At 39.0% G+C, this 15,657-nt stretch overlaps 1 protein-coding gene across 4 annotated transcripts in view; it reads left to right on the top strand.

The window, feature by feature from the left end:
* GLCCI1 (glucocorticoid induced 1) overlaps positions 1–11,282 on the top strand; it is a 53,228-nt gene extending 41,946 nt beyond the window's left edge. For 2 of the 4 annotated variants that reach the window (XM_054274158.1, XM_054274159.1), the window contains exons 6-8: positions 1,733–1,943; positions 7,579–7,699; positions 8,763–11,282. In XM_054274158.1, the coding sequence (XP_054130133.1) occupies positions 1,733–1,943; positions 7,579–7,699; positions 8,763–9,108 (678 nt within the window). In that variant the 3' untranslated portion in view covers positions 9,109–11,282. The remainder of the gene's footprint in view (positions 1–1,732; positions 1,944–7,578; positions 7,700–8,762) is intronic. The other 2 variants (XM_054274162.1, XM_054274163.1) reach the window with 1 other exon arrangement.
* The last annotated feature ends 4,375 nt before the right edge of the window (positions 11,283–15,657 follow it).

A 15,657-nucleotide genomic window follows, 5' to 3' on the forward strand; every position in this document is an offset into this window, starting at 1 on the left:
GTTGCATTCCATTTTAGAAGTTCAAAATCCTAAGTCTCTTGTAGCCTCCTTCTGCATCTGTTAATGCAGAGGACTTGCAAATCAGACCTGTATAAACTGGGCATCCAGAAGAGATACTATAGAAGACAGAGGTTGGTTTAGTTGATTCTCTGACATTTCACAGTATTTTTGTGGCAGAGAGAGAAATAAAAATGCTGTTTTGTTTGGCAGTTTTTTTGGTGGTTTTTTTTGGTGGGGTGTGGTTTTTTTTTTTTTTTGTGTGGTCTTTTTTTCTTTGTTGGTTTGGTTATGATAATTATGAGACTGCTTTCTTTCTGCAGCTTCAGTTTTGTTTTCTCTCTTCTGTCTGTGTAACAAATGCTACAGAGCTGCAGCTCTGTGCATTGAATGAGTCAGGGCCTGTTGGGGTGATGGGAATGGAGCACCAAGTCATGTTGTAACGCATATGCAGTGGGAGCTGAGCTGTTGGAACAGACCACACAGCTGTGCCCAGACCTTACAGCGTTTGATGGAGCAGCTGTAATGTTCCCTTAAGTGTGTTTCTTTGCTCTTACTTGAAATATGAAATGGTATTAACTGGAAGACTCATAAGAAGAAAATTATCTTCCTGCTCTGCTCTGTCTGCCTCTTTGTGTAATATGTGGTGGTTTTCTGGGTAGACTGTTGCTGAAAAAGGGAGAATGTGATATTCAGCCAATAGGTGTCATGTCCTTGTTGCTAGCAAAAGTGTTGGGTTGAATTTTAGGCTCTGGAACAAGCTGTTACAGTTTTGGAATATATGCGGAAGAGGGGCAATAAAATAAAAATGTTCACTTGAAGTGAGAAGGAAAAAGACATTAATTTTTTGTAGGTAGAACATTTAAGCTGTTCTTTATGGTTTGGAAACAGTTTTCACTGAAGCGAGAATAAAAATTTTTTAAATCTTCAGACATTTTTTCCCCTTTGCTTCTAAGCAAGACTCTAATTCCCACTTGGTTTCATACATTTAAAGCAGCACTGTCTTTATTAAAAAACTAATTTTCCATTTGGAAGGACAAATAAGTAGAGCATGCCAATCTACTGCTGTGAACATTTCTATGCAGTGTGTTGCAGAGTGGGATGCAGCATCACTGTGGCCAGTGCCAGCTAGGCTGACACAGGCAGGTAGAGCTTACTGGCTTTGGGTCAAGACAAAGCTTGTGAGCCTTGTTACAAAGCCTGCTTCATGTGTGCATCATCTGTAAAAGGATGGAATGTAGGGCTGTGCTGGAGAATTGCAACTTACTAGCAAAACTTGGATGGTTTCCTTTTATAATTGTAATTCGGTTGGTTGTTATGGCAATAGTATGCCATTGTGTTTGACATTTTCTACTTTCCCTTTTATCCAAATGTGATCTCTGTCGGGGTACTTGTTTTTGTATTATAATAGCAGTGACCTTTATTGAAAATTGTAGTACTACATATAATTAGTGAGGAAGGTTTGCTTTTTTAACTATCATAAAAACACAACACTGGCATGTGTTGAATTGTGGATGTTAACTTTGCATTGGAACATGTGCACGTTGCCCCAGTACTCCATATAATTAATGTATGTTATATCCATTGTACACTGCATTACTTTCTTATGTGAGATCTCCCTGTTCTCTCTAAAATGCCATGTTTGTTCTTCTTAGGGCCTTTGCTGATGGGTGCTGCAGGCTGACATTGCTGGTGAGTTTGATCTTTTCTGGGTAACTGCTTGTTTCTCTTGCAGCCTTTGGACATCCCCGACGGGCGGCGGGCGCCGTTGCCCGCTCACTACCGCAGCAGCAGCACGCGGAGCATCGACACGCAGACGCCCTCTGTGCAGGAGCGCAGCAGCAGCTGCAGCAGCCACTCACCCTGTGTCTCTCCCTTCTGCCCTCCTGAATCTCAGGATGGCAGCCCCTGTTCAACAGAAGATTTGCTCTATGACCGTGATAAAGGTGAGAGTAGAATGGCCTGCCTTTACCTATGGGAGGCGTGCGATGTCATGCTTTTACAACTACCTTCATTTTACTCATTACATCAGTTTTTGTTTTTGTTTGATGGTTGTGGAGGGATTGAGGATTTATCTGAAAATTGGTTTTGTTTGTTTACATATCTTTTTCCCTCTTGTTTGTGAAACTTCACAAACATCTTCCATAAATACGTCAGAGGAGCACAGCAAACAGTTACCTATTTCTGAAGATTCTAATGTGAAGAATTCAGACTCTAACATGTGTAACTTTAAGAAAGGTTTCAGGAAGGTTTGTGGTAGACTGTATATTTATTGTAGGTGAATTGCTTGCTGTTAAAAATGATGATGAAGTTTTGGACTGCTTTTAAAAGAACTCTGCTTCTGAACTCTTATATTCTACTAGGAGTTGTTTGATGAGGAGCTCAGATACCTGTTTGAACAGCCTGGTGGAGGGTAATTACTTCTCTGTGTATGCTGCAAAGCAGCTCAGAAATTCTGAATAATTTATGCATTTATCAATATCCTGCATTTTTTTCGAAGCCTGTAAAATGTTGTTTGGTTTTATAGTGGTAGTACAACTGGAGTTTCAGGAATTAAGAGTTATGGACAGACTATGGAGTATGAGTATACGGGCACCAGTGTAAAAAGGACTGTGGTTTTTTTGACAACTGTTTACTAATAAAATTACCCTTGTGCTTCTGGTCAGCTAGCTGAAACATGGACTCAGTATGGAGGATGTAGGATTTGGGTAAATCATGCAAGCTAAGAGGAGTAAGTTTCATATAGGAAATGAAAACTTCTAAGATTTAGCATATGTTTATTTACCAGTGGGCTAAAGATATCAGAGTTTTGAGGTTGTAAGTAAGGTTAAGTGCTTTTTTTGTAAATACTGTCTGTTTATTAAGAGTTAAAGTAATTTGGAACTAGGCTTGGGGAAGTCAACAGGAGAAACACTTTTCTTGATTTCTGAAAAGTATTTTTTTCCACAGCTTGGATTTAAAAGGAAATAGTGGAAAACTAATCCATCTGCCCAAATCCTGAACTGGGGGTGGGTGTGTGCAAGTTAACCACATTAAAGTAGAAGTCTTACCTCAAAATGAGAGTTGGCTATGCTCCAAAAATAAGTGTTTTTAGCTTGTCCCCACCATACTCCTCTTTCGTATACTATGCATGTGAATTTTAATATGTTGTTGAGACTGAATCACTATAGAAACATCTACTAAAGTATTAGCACAGAAAAAGCATCTTGACAGGTAAATTGGTTCATATATGTCCTGATAACAAATAAAAGTTAAAAAGCAAGGAAATGAATAATTCCTTTTGCAGTCAGTACTTCGTTATCACAGTAATGGGAATTTTCTCTGGTACATTATTGGCAGTAGTGAGTGAAGACAGTTTGAAATAGTGCATCTAGCCTTTTTAATGCTTTTCAAGGCTTTTTATCTCTTGCCTTGGATTTTTTGAACAGCTGAATCGAGTGAAATTTATGAATAGATCCTTATTTGTGGATTTTGGTTTTAAGACTGGCTTTAATGCTAGGCTTGCATCAAAAGTCTTCTCCAGGAGAAGTGTGTAGGTGATGATGATAAACAGCCAGTTTTTTAAGTCATCATGATGGCATTTTCAACTTGGTTAAAGTAAGGTACACAATACTGTGCGTATGAAAGATAAAACTTTGAACTTCTCATCAGAACTTAAGTTTTTAAGGGCAAGGTAAAAACTAGGAAAACATGTAGCAGTTTTCCAAGAGAGAGTAATTTCTTCAGAGGTTGCAGTAGTATAGTCAAAAAGGTGCTTTTTGCTCTCATATCATCTAGATACTACAGGCCAGTTGTTCTGAATTAGAGTATTGCTTCAAAATTAATAAATTATGGATAAATGAGGGATATGGCTGTAAATTACAACAGAATAGCAAGTTTGAGGGATGGTTTATTACATTTGTTGTGGCTGTTAACTGCTCTTTACAATAAAAACTTGGGAAGGTTTTCACACCTTCATTTTAAAAGCTTTTGTGAGCTAGAATAAAACCATCTCCTATTTTTTGTGAGGCCTGTTAAGTTTGAAAATATGCATTGTGTAACCAAATATAGATGTTTTGGTGACCTTTTCTTGTTACTTTTCTAAAAGCTTTGTTTTTCTCTTGATGAAAATAACTTGTATTTACCATTAAAAAGTGGAGTTACTGGTGTTACTGATGGTCATGGGGTGTGTTGCTGAATAGGAAAGGAAGGTTAGTTTGACTAAGAGACTAAGCAGTGAGAGGAGCCAATGTTCTGTACAGACACAGCACTGCTTTACATTCCTAAAGCATCTTTTACTTTTTGTGCAAAGCTGTGCTTTGGCCTGAGGCCCCCCCAGCTGCCTTTTGGACTCTATCAACTGGTGGGTTTACCTTTCTGCAAGAAGCTGTTAAATAATTGAATTTTTCAAAAGTGAGTGAAAGCTAATTTTCAGAAAAGGCTCACAGTATTGCTCTGGACAGAGCAGTGATACTACACAGTGTTGATTAGAGCAGACAAGGAAGGGTTGGGAAAGAATGTGTTTTCATGGCGCCTGGATTTTGTATTAAAATTCTGGTTTCACTAGAATCTGTTTTGTGAAACTGGTCCATGAAACTGTAATTCAGAGCCCCACATAGCATCCTCAGCAGCTGTGACAGAGGTGAAATTCAAAGACATCTGAAGGTATAAGCAGATGAAATCTGGAGGGGTTTCTTTGTACAAATAGAGATTGTATATCCTGTTTTTCAGGGACTTTGATTTAGGCAGCATTTAGGAGTCCCACTGTTGCTAGCAGGCTCTTCCAGGTAACATGCTTGTGAAGATGCTTGTTAAATTCTGGGCATCTGATCCATAGCTCTTTAAAGGAAAGTTGTTAGTGGAGTCTTAGGATAGTCTTATTAGTAATTTTTGAACCTATCAAAAATAATCCCAAGGCTCACTGGCTGTTCCTTGTTAAAGTACAGTCACTCAAAAAACTGCTCTACAGATTGTTTTTTAGTTACCCTCTTTTGTTGTTCTAATATGTGCAAGATATGATTTCCTGTATTAAGGTTAAAATAGTATCATTAGTGTTTGAATTACACTCTTAAAATGCTTTCTAGATAACAGAATATATGTGTTTTAAATTTGTGTCCAGAAGTTCGGCGTGATAAGCCTCCATATTGTCTGCTGTGCATTTGTAGCAAGGAAATTCCCTTTAAAGATTCCACAATCAGTCAGTGTCGATGGGATGGGATGGAATGGAGTGGAATGCTGTGGAATGGAATGCAATGGAGCGGGATGGGATGGGATGGGATGGAATGCAATGGAATACAGTGGAGCGGGATGGGATGGGTGGGCTGGGTCACGCCGGCAGGGCGCCCCCTGCTGGAGGGAGCCGAGGGCTCGGCCTTGTGGCCTGGGGGAGCAGCGAGCGCGCCCATCAAACCCGGGACAGCGCACATGGATGTGCCGTGCCGGCAGGGGTTAATGATGGGACAGTTCAGCGCTGCAGAGCCCACAGGATGCACAAGTGGATCTGGCTTAAGCTGTGAATGCCACCTCTTGCACTTAACTGGTGGCCTGTGCTCCCAGTCCCTTCTGCTCTCACCCAAGGCCCAGCTTGCATGTGCGAGTCTCCTCACAATTCTCCAACAGCGCGTGCCTTGCGTTTGGGCAAAATGAAAATCCAACAACTTCACAAGCTTTAAAAGCTGGGAGGGTAAAGAGAAATACTTGTTTAGCAGCTGTCTCACGTAGAAAGTTTCAGCCAGGCAGGGCTAACTAAACCAAAAACTTGATTGAAAGCTGAACTGGCTAGTAGACAAGACTCTTAAATCTTCCAAGAACTGACTTAACTTTGAATTCTGTTTGATTCTTCCCTTGGATGTACTGCCATGGTTTTCCACTATTCAGTGTAATGAACAGTAGTACATTTTATGTCTCTAATTTTTTAAATAGAAACTTGGATGTTCAATTTTAAATATTAGCAGGAGGAAACAAACTGTCTGGGTTCTGTTAATGATTTCTGTGTTTGGAATGAGTGGTGTGGGCCAACAGTGGAAAGATGCCAACAGGACCATCATGCTCCCAACTTGGCAAATATCTGTATCGTCTCTAAGCATTTTCTGCCTTCGTAGTTACCACCAAAAATTCTGTAAATAGAAGTTCTGTATTCACTCTACAGCAGGAAAGAGCTGAATAATCAATATGCTACTGAGGTTCACTTCAACATTATTTTTTATCTCGTATCTTGCATAATAAATCTTCAAAAGGAAGTGTGACATTTGAATCGATTTGTTTCTTCTTGTAAGAGGAAGCAGAAATGTTTCAAAACCTCTAATGATTAGCCTTAGTATTTGAGTCATGGTAATATAATAGTTTGTGTAGTTATCTTTGCAAGCTGTTAAAGACAAATCTCTCCACTTTGGTGAAGTTAGATTGTAGTGCTTTGGATAGCTGAAAAAGCAACACACATGCACAGCAGAGAAGTAAACAAAGGCTATAAACTTGAGTTAAAAATAATGTACCCCACATGAGTGGAAAGACTTGAAAAGGGCTAAAGCAAGAGTAGCTATTTCTCTCCAGTTAAGGTGTGTTTGTAAGTTGGTGGGTCCTCATTAATTTTGCTATTTCGTTTTTTAATTGAAATCCTAAGCAGGGAATGGGGAACCAATAATACTACCTTGGCAGAGGTGTTGCGCTTTGAAAAGGTAGAAGCAGCTGGAGAAAGCTAATTTTCTGTGGATAGCTATTTCTGTACCTACTTTATTTCCTTAATGCATTTACTATCATGTTGTTAGCAGGACTGTTTAAAGTGAACCCTTCCATAATCCAAAGATTTGAACCTTCTGTGCTTCTATCATTACCAGACTTGAGCCTTCTCTTATACTTTCTGAGAAGTACAAATAAATCTGCCCATTGCCTTTTGTCCTAGATCTTCTCACCTTTAATTCTAAGCGTGTCTGGCTAAAATACACACAGGCAGCTGGAGTTATGAAGAATACCTGTATTATATAGCAAGTAGTGATGAGAGAATTAAACTGTAGAAGTTTTATTCTAGATTCTAAAGCAACTTCACAACTGTGAAGCAAGTAAGATAAGACATTGTAATGATAAGGTAGCAGTACCTGTGTTACAAATGTGTTTTGTTTAGTTCTGACTTCTGAGCTGCTCATGAGGCTAATAAGGCAATATTCCAGTGAAGAATTATGTTTTAAAATAAGATACAAGCTGTATACACTGTTTATACAGTGAGAAGGTGTTTTATCATTACCACTCTTAATTCTTCTGCATGTATTATGCATATTACCTTGTTCATTTATGGGTTTTGAGCTATGCAATAAAGAATGTATTTGTTTCCAGGATCACAGCTCTGCTTTGTTCCAGTTGCAGTGTTCTGGATAAAAATATCCTCCTGTTATGTGTTGTTATACAATAGATTGCTGCTGCACCGAAGCTGTTACTCGGAAGAAATGTGCTATACAAGGGTGTTAGAAGTAGCCTGCAATAAAGGAAGCGTTGTGGTAGAAGCAAACCAGCGTAGTGGCTAAATTGTGAAAAAAGGCATCTTGTTTGGAAATCGAATTTAATTAAAAAGCACTCTCAATCTCTAGTAATATAACTGCTTTAAATTTTCAGACAGTGGGAGTAGCTCACCGTTGCCCAAGTATGCCTCATCTCCCAAACCAAACAACAGCTACATGTTCAAACGAGAGCCCCCAGAGGGATGTGAGCGAGTGAAGGTCTTTGAGGAAATGTCGTAAGTAATGCCTTTTATATCAGCTGGTATCTGCAAAGCAGTAAACCTGTTTACTGAGCCTATTCAACTGCAGATGAATAAACTATTCCAGCTGATGGGTTTTGCAGGAGCAAACTATTCTTATAGTTTGTGCAACAGAGAAGTTCAAGTGTTTACATTGGTGTGAAGAGAAAATGGAGTCTTTTACCTCTTTTTGTGTGTTTACAAAAGGCAACAAAAATCCAAGCAGGAAAGATAAGGTACATTAATTTCCTAAGCATTTATATAAACCTCTTTCCATGTATTTTTTAACATTTTAAATTTTCATGGCTTAAGCAAAAACTCCCCGTGTCATAATTACCCATTTCAAGCATAGGTCGCATTTTGATGTGTATAAAACATAGAAAATGGAATGAAACATACTAAAAGTCTTTGTAGATGGTAGTATGCTTATGGCATAGACTTTGCTCAATATTTTTGCTGAGCAAGAAATTGGAAATGAAACTCTTGGACATCATGTCTTTTTTCCCTGGACCCAGCAGTATTTGAGCACAGCACATGCTGTTGAGGTTGCATGCTAAGCTCCTGTGGATGAAAGAATTAAGGAGGGGATGTTTCTTGCTCTAGCAGCATTCGTTGCCTTCTGGGTGGTAAAGGGAGCAATGTTGGATTGTGGAAAAAGCCTCCAGACAAATTGTGGAATATGGGAAATGAGAGGTCTGTTTTGTGGAGGTCCTCAAAGGAATTTAAAATGACTAAATGTGTTGTTGCTGCATCGCTTATCAAAGAAGAATTTGTGCCATTCTGAATTAATCATGGCATTTTTTCATGTGCATATGTACTGCAGATTTTTCGTGCTGGAAGTTGCATGTTTGTCCAGTAATTACCAAGTCATTTTTTGTGATGGTACTATTTTTAATGCTGTGGATCAGTTAGCTGACTACCAATATGGAAGATGTTTGCCCCTTTGTCCAATTAATCCCATTCCTTGTCATTCACATTTTAGCAACGTATAGAACCACAAAGTTCACAATGTGAAGGGCATCTCAGCTGGCCAGATATATAATCTTTTTTCTCGTTGTAGGTCTCGTCAGCCTGTCTCAGCCCCTCTCTTTTCATGTCCTGACAAAAACAAGGTTAATTTCATCCCAACCGGATCAGCTTTCTGTCCTGTAAAACTCCTGGGCCCCCTCCTTCCCGCTTCAGACCTGACGCTGAAGAGCTCTCCCAACTCGGCTCAAAGCACAGCTCTGAGCACCCTCACTGTTGAGCAGCTTTCGTCCCGGGTCTCTTTCTCATCTCTGTCAGATGACACCAGCACAATGGACTCCCCAGAGACCCCGGTACAGCCGTGCCAGCAGCAGCAGCCGCTCCTGCAGGAGATTCAGACTGAAGAGCATTCCTCTCCTCAGAGCTACGTGTTGATCTAGAGCAAGGTGGAGCAGGCCTCTGCCCCAGACAAGGAGGGAGGAGATCCTAGTTCAGATACATCTGCATGAGGTGGCAACCTTTCAGAACACCACAGAATACTTAGCAGCATTCAACAAATATCTCAACATTGTTCTTGGCAGGGACAGAATCCATATTTGGCATTTTTTTTGTGAGAAAGCAGTAATGCCTGCAGAATCCATATTACATGAAATGTTTCAAGTGGAGACTATGCATTTCATAGTACGTTTGACCAGATTAGTACTGTGTCCTGTGTTCTGTTTCAAATTCTACAGTATAAATAAGCTCTCTCTATATATAAAAAAATGTTGCCTGTCTGAATAGAAAATGTCTTGCTGTGTTGTGTCCTATGGAAAATACTGTACTTCAGGATTATGTTTACAATTGATCCAGGTGTTTATGTTTCTAACTTCTGTAATACACACAATGCAAAAAAAAAAAAAAAATGGCCACAGCAGTTGCACAGTGCCCACCCTATGGCCTAGCTTCAGGTACTTCTCTTGAAGTGTAAACTCAGGTAACTTGGAATGTATATCATATTGGAATATAAAATATTTTACAGCTACAAAGCTAAAGAGGGAACATCACTCTTTTGCCTTTCCTTGTTTTATGCATTATATTTCCTCATTACATTCCACTTTCTTGGAATAAGTGCATTCAGATCCAGGTGAATGATGACCCTGGACATGGGTGAACATGAGGAGAACCAGCAAATCTGTGATGTATATCACTTTGTCATGTGCTTACAAGTAAAACAGCTGTTGCATTTACTGTCATTTCAATAGATGTAAAATTGTGGCATTGAAAGGTTTCAGGTGTTGCTCAGTTAATGACTGTTAAACTGTTGCAAATAAAGTGTTCAGTACTAGGCTGTACATGAGAAACATTCCACATTGTGTGTGAGAGGATTTTGAAAGACAAGAATGTTTTTGTTAAAGGACAGAAATTCTTTTAGGTTTCACGGGGGGGTGTGGGGGGGTGATTGGGGATTTCCTCTCATGGTTTTTGTTGGCAGTTAAGGATGTGAAATGCTACTGTTACCGTCTAAAAGTCAAATTAATGTTTAGTTTCTCTTTTGGAAATGTTCATTCATTTGCTGGTTGGAAATAGGTTTTCAGATTTTGTTGAGCAGTGTTAGGTGAGCGGCGTTTTATTTATGTAGTGAGTAATTGTGTTTGGATGAAAGTCCAGAAGTAGTAAGTGGGTGTTCTAAGAGGGGTGGGGAAAACAATAGTTTTAAGTTCATGTTACTTAAAGCTTCTCCCATAACTTTCAGTTACTTAAGCTGTGTGTGTAAAAGTGTGTTTCCCCCCCCCCCCCTCCTTAAGTGTAAATAAAAGAAAAATCCATGTAAAATAATCCTGGTTTTGCAGGCTGGACACTGTCTCAAAATAGTACATGGCAAGATTGGGTTTGTGACACTCTTCTATTGTGCTAGAAAAAGAGGAGCATTGCTTTCAGAGATAATTTCCTGTGATACCAAGAGGACCCCAAAGGCAAAATAAACTTGATGTTCTTGCTCCATTGCTTTCAGCTCAGTGGAACTGCGTGTATGCTGTCTGCTCCTAAGAGAATAAGGTTCACCATTTCCAGGAATTGAAGAGATTAGTGGCCTGCAGCTACTAGGAGCATTTAAACATGCTCTTTTATGTTTTCTTCTGCTTTGGAAGATGAGATTGGAGGGGGATGAGAGTGAGCCACCAGTAACTAGTCACTAGATATGTGCTTTTTTTGGAGATACAGCATTGCTTCCTTTTTATTACTGAGTTTTTGTTAACGCTGTCTTACAAGGTGGAATTCGCAGCCTATAAAACATCCACTGTTTTTGGACTCCCCTTGCAGAAAACATAGGAGAGAGGTCTGTCTCTAACCATTTTCATGTGAAAAAGCTTATTGAAACACAGCAGCCATCTTTAACCCTACTAATCTCAGGCCTAGGTGAAAACACTATATATTTTATAGACTGAAGATAAAGGGGAGGAAATACTCGTGATGTAAGTATCGATTCCTTTTAATATTTTTCTTTCTAGACTAACATTGCAGTATGATGACCTTTTTATGCTCTGGCTATGTCCAGATATGAAATTGTAGTCTCAGTTATTGGTGTTAGGTTACCAGGGGATATGATGAGTGGTTTTTAGATCAGTGCTGAACTCTGTACAGTATTTGCAATGCCATTACATGTTCTTTATATTTTTTCCATGAGAAACTAAATATTAATTAAAATGCACATTTGTTCTTAGCAGAATTGAAGATTTTGAACCAAATGTGTTAAAGCGAATGCTTTGCCATGTAAATTTCCCAGCAGTTGTTTATCTCAATTGTATTCTACATTCAGCTGTAGAAATTTGTCAAATATTGTTTAAAGTTTTGTACATAGTTGTACTGTTATTTCTAGCCACTGTGCTGAACAGTATTCAAGTTATCACACAATATTGCTTTACACAAGGAAATGTGTGGCTTTTGTTTTGTATTTTTTTTTGGTATAGAAGTTCCTGTGTCTTATTTAAATAAAAATTATAGTTAAAAAAAAAAAAAGTGGTGGGGGCAACACACAGAAGCAGTGGTTCATTTCTTTGTTTTTGTAAACTGTACATAGAACACCATAGAAGGAGATTAAATTTTAATATTGTTCCAAATTTACATCTAGAATAATGCCAACCATGTATGACTAGTGTGCTGTGTCTTCTAGAACAAGATAATCTTTTATCTATTGATTTTTACATAATACTGTACTCAGGAGTGGGGAAAACCCCTTAAAATAGCTGAATGTTTAAATATACTTTAAATAGCGTACTCTATTTCAACATAGCACAGGAAAAAAAATCAGTTAAGAGTTGTTTGAAACTGTGTATCTGCTGCTGTGTTTGTGGTATGGCTAATTTCAAGTTATCTGTTGAAAATTATGAAAGCCATTAGATGTTTCACTATGTGAAACTAAACTAAACTCCTAAAGGATGTGGTATAAATCTACTGACAGTCTTGGTTTCATGTTGTTTTGTATGACTCAAATGATTGTCATTCGAGTTGCAGAATAATTCTTTCCAGATGGGGATGGAGGGTAAGGAGGAAGAAAGAAGGATAATATTTAAATACATGTAAATCCTCCAAAGTCAGTGTTTACTGAAGAGTACTATGGCAATAACCATCAAGAACAGATTAATGCTTATTGTCGTCAGTCAGTGGAAATTTTAAGTTTTCAGCATCCTAAAGATTACAAAGTTTTTATGTGACTGTGTTAAAAACGTTAACTGGAACTTAACTAAAAGCCCAGGGCCAGAAGCTGGACTTGAATGACCCTTGTGGGTCCCTTCCAACATAGGATATTCTGTGGTTCTGTGATCCCACCCACCTATGGGAATGCTTGGTGTCCTTCAGTCAGAAATGGCTTCATTTCAGCCTTTTCAATATCAGCTTGAAGGGGTTCCTAGGAGTAATTTTGTGACCACCCTGTCCCCTAAATGGATTTGGCTGCAGCAGTTTCAGGCTGTCCTTGGGTGGGAGGGTGTTTTCTCAGGAAATACTTTGACAAAAGCCTGTAGCTTGCCCTGCAGAGATGTGATGCAGTTTGTGTCCCATGAACCTAGGCCTTGCCTGGTTAGTCACATTTTGGATTTTTTTCCATATGAGCCACACTTTGTGGGCTGTGTGTAACTCACTGCCTCTGTCTTCCCCAAAGCCAAAACAAGGAGTCTGAAAAGCACTGAGAGTAGAGAGCTAATGAAAAAATTTTGCTTTGAGTCCCTGTTTTGTGAATATAAGATCTTAGCTTGAGCATATTTTTCTAGTAATTTGTGGCTCTGGCAGTGAATGCTTCAGAGGCTGGAGGTCTGTGTAAGGAGAGCCCTTGGCTGTGTGTGCTGGGGTAGGGGACTACAGATAGTGAGTGACCTGCTGCTTTTAGGAAACAGGGTGCTGTCTGGGAAGTGATTTCTGGCTTCCTGATAAATTAGCTCTTGGGAAGGGCCAGGTACTGGCACAAGGATAGAATCTCAGAATCTTCACAGTATGCAAGTGTAAGGAGTAACACAAACAAGAGAAATGGTGATGTCAGCCAACATCTCTTAATTTATTCAGTTGTAAGCAAACACCATGGAGGCTTAGCAAAACCAGCTCCTCCTACCCTGGCCTTCCTCCAGGGTACTGGATTGGGACCTTCAGACATTACTTGAGGTACAAGCCAAGCAGTTTGGAGATGACAGATAACTAGTAGAAGTTTACACCAATTACTGTTGTAAAACAGCCTGCCTTGCTATGCAAAACACAGCCATAAAAACACAGATTTGAGGTAACTCAGCTCAGGGAAGAAATAGCCAAAGTTCCTACTGTGTATGTCCAGAACCTAAATGCAAGGAAAAAGTGAATTAAAGCTGGGAAAGTACACACATTACATGTACAGTCATCCATACTTGGTACTTGGCTGAAGGAAGTTTGATGAAAGAGTGACATGCAGTTAAAATATGTGTATCTTGTTTCTGTTTGCATTAATGTAAACAGTCCTGGAAAACGCTGGTCTGGGAGAGACTGTAAAAGGCTCAGGAAGAGCTATAGGAATAAAGTACTGGAAAAACTAGAAGGTGGCTGTGTAGGAGCTCAACATGATTAACTTGATGGTTGAAGAGTGACTTAATTTCAGTTAGTAAATACCTACACATAGGAAATACTAATGAGCTTAAAGTTTAGCAGACATGGAATATTAAGCAGTAAGAAAATGAAGGTAGATGACTTAATATTAAAAATGTGGATTTGTTTTGGCACTAAGTATAATTAATTATTGGACCAATGTGCAAGGATTTTTTTCCCCAAGTATTGATATGTTTAAAATGAAATGATTTTACAAAGGATGTGTTCAAATATGGTTTTTATAAGCCTTACTAACTTGCGATTATTTGGGGCATTTTACATTTCAATTGATGGTTAAGAGGTGAAATTTTTTTAACTACCCTTGTAATTGTTGCCTCACTAAAGAAGCACATGCTGCAATATTTTCAGCTAGGGTGTTAACACATCTTTTAAACTGTCTGGAATAGGGTTTTGAGGGTAACTTTTGGCTTCTGGGAATTTTTGGTCTGTCAAACACGAATGAGGTCTCCAGTAAAGTAGATGTAGTTGAGTAGCTTTATTAGTTCTTTTGATTTTGACACCTCCTCTATAGCAGCATAATTATGGAGAGATGGTAAGAAACTGGAGAGTAGGAGTTGTCTTTTTGGAGGGTAACAGGTCCCAGAAAGAATTTTCAAGTGTTACTCAAGTGGGGCTGAGAGGAGGTAGGGAGTTCCCTCAGTAAAGGCCACATTGGAAATGAGTGAACATATAAGTCAAACTGCAAATTCAGTTGATGACAAGAAAGAAGAGCAATTAGATGAAGCTGGATAGAGAGCTGACCCCATTTTTAAGAATAGTTGAAATTTTATCTGAGGTTATAAGAAGTTCTGATGGGAAATTTTTAGGCTGCCTTGATCTGTAGCCTGGAAAGCTCAGAGGCAGAGGAACTGGAAGTCTGGGAGAAGGTTGTGTAATCTCTTCCCCCCCTTGAATTAGAGACTGAGCTTCACAAGAAAGCACAGTTAGGCTAATAACTGCCTGTAGAAAAGTAAGGGGGTGTATGTGTGAGATTTATTTTTGTGTATGTGCATAGTGAAGTGTGTGTGGTTAAACTTTTCAGTGCTTTTTTGCAGCTGTTGGTTGAAAATAGGGTTTGCTCAGGGCAGTAGTAATACCCATGGTAATCTATTTCTTGTACCTTTGTTTTTAATTTTTACTTCTGCAAATAAGTAGTAAGTAGTATCATCTAACACAACAGGTGTTAACTAAAACTGGGTGTCCACCTGCTTTCTGCAGGTAAGATCTGAGTGCTCTGAGATTTTTATGGACAGAGGTTCTTTCTGCAAGGAGGACAAAGCTGAAAGAGACTTTCTGTTAAAGATTGTTGCCAAAAGTCTGGCTGATGCAATTACTCCTGTTCTGAGTTTTATTTGGATAAGAATTTCTAGATGTACCCTATCTTTGTGATGCAGAGGTTTCTCAGAGAGTAGCAGCTTCCCTTTCCATAAGGTTGGTGCTATCCTTGGGCTTGTTACATAGGGAAGTAAGAACTCATTCTTGTGAAAGATTTAAAGAGGGTGTTGCCTTTGGAAACTAAATACTGTTATTAGGAAATGGGAGGTGGTGGGGACAAGCACTTAAATCTGCTTTTGTGATTCCTTTGGATTCTAGTTCATTGTACATCCTGAGAATGCTGAGATCCATTCATTTTGATGTCAGTTGGTGAAAATATAGGAAGGTTCAGATGTAGCTTTCCATCTCTGTGACAGCACTGAGATGGTACCATACTACCTACTTTCACTGCATGGTTATATTTTGGATGGGGCACGCAGGTGTATTTTAAGGATTGTCACTTCATTCAGGGGCTCTTGTTCATGAAATGAGTTTGGGTACAATGGTGGATCTGGTTTTGGTTCTAGTGGAGAATTCCAAGGAGATTGTTTAAACACCTCCTGAATTGAGTACCTAAGAAATCTGTTCTCTTC

Source organism: Melozone crissalis, unplaced genomic scaffold (genome assembly GCF_028551555.1).
Source record: "Melozone crissalis strain CALT ecotype California unplaced genomic scaffold, PUWL_Pcris_2 ptg000016l_1, whole genome shotgun sequence".
Taxonomy (NCBI): Eukaryota; Metazoa; Chordata; class Aves; order Passeriformes; family Passerellidae; genus Melozone; species Melozone crissalis.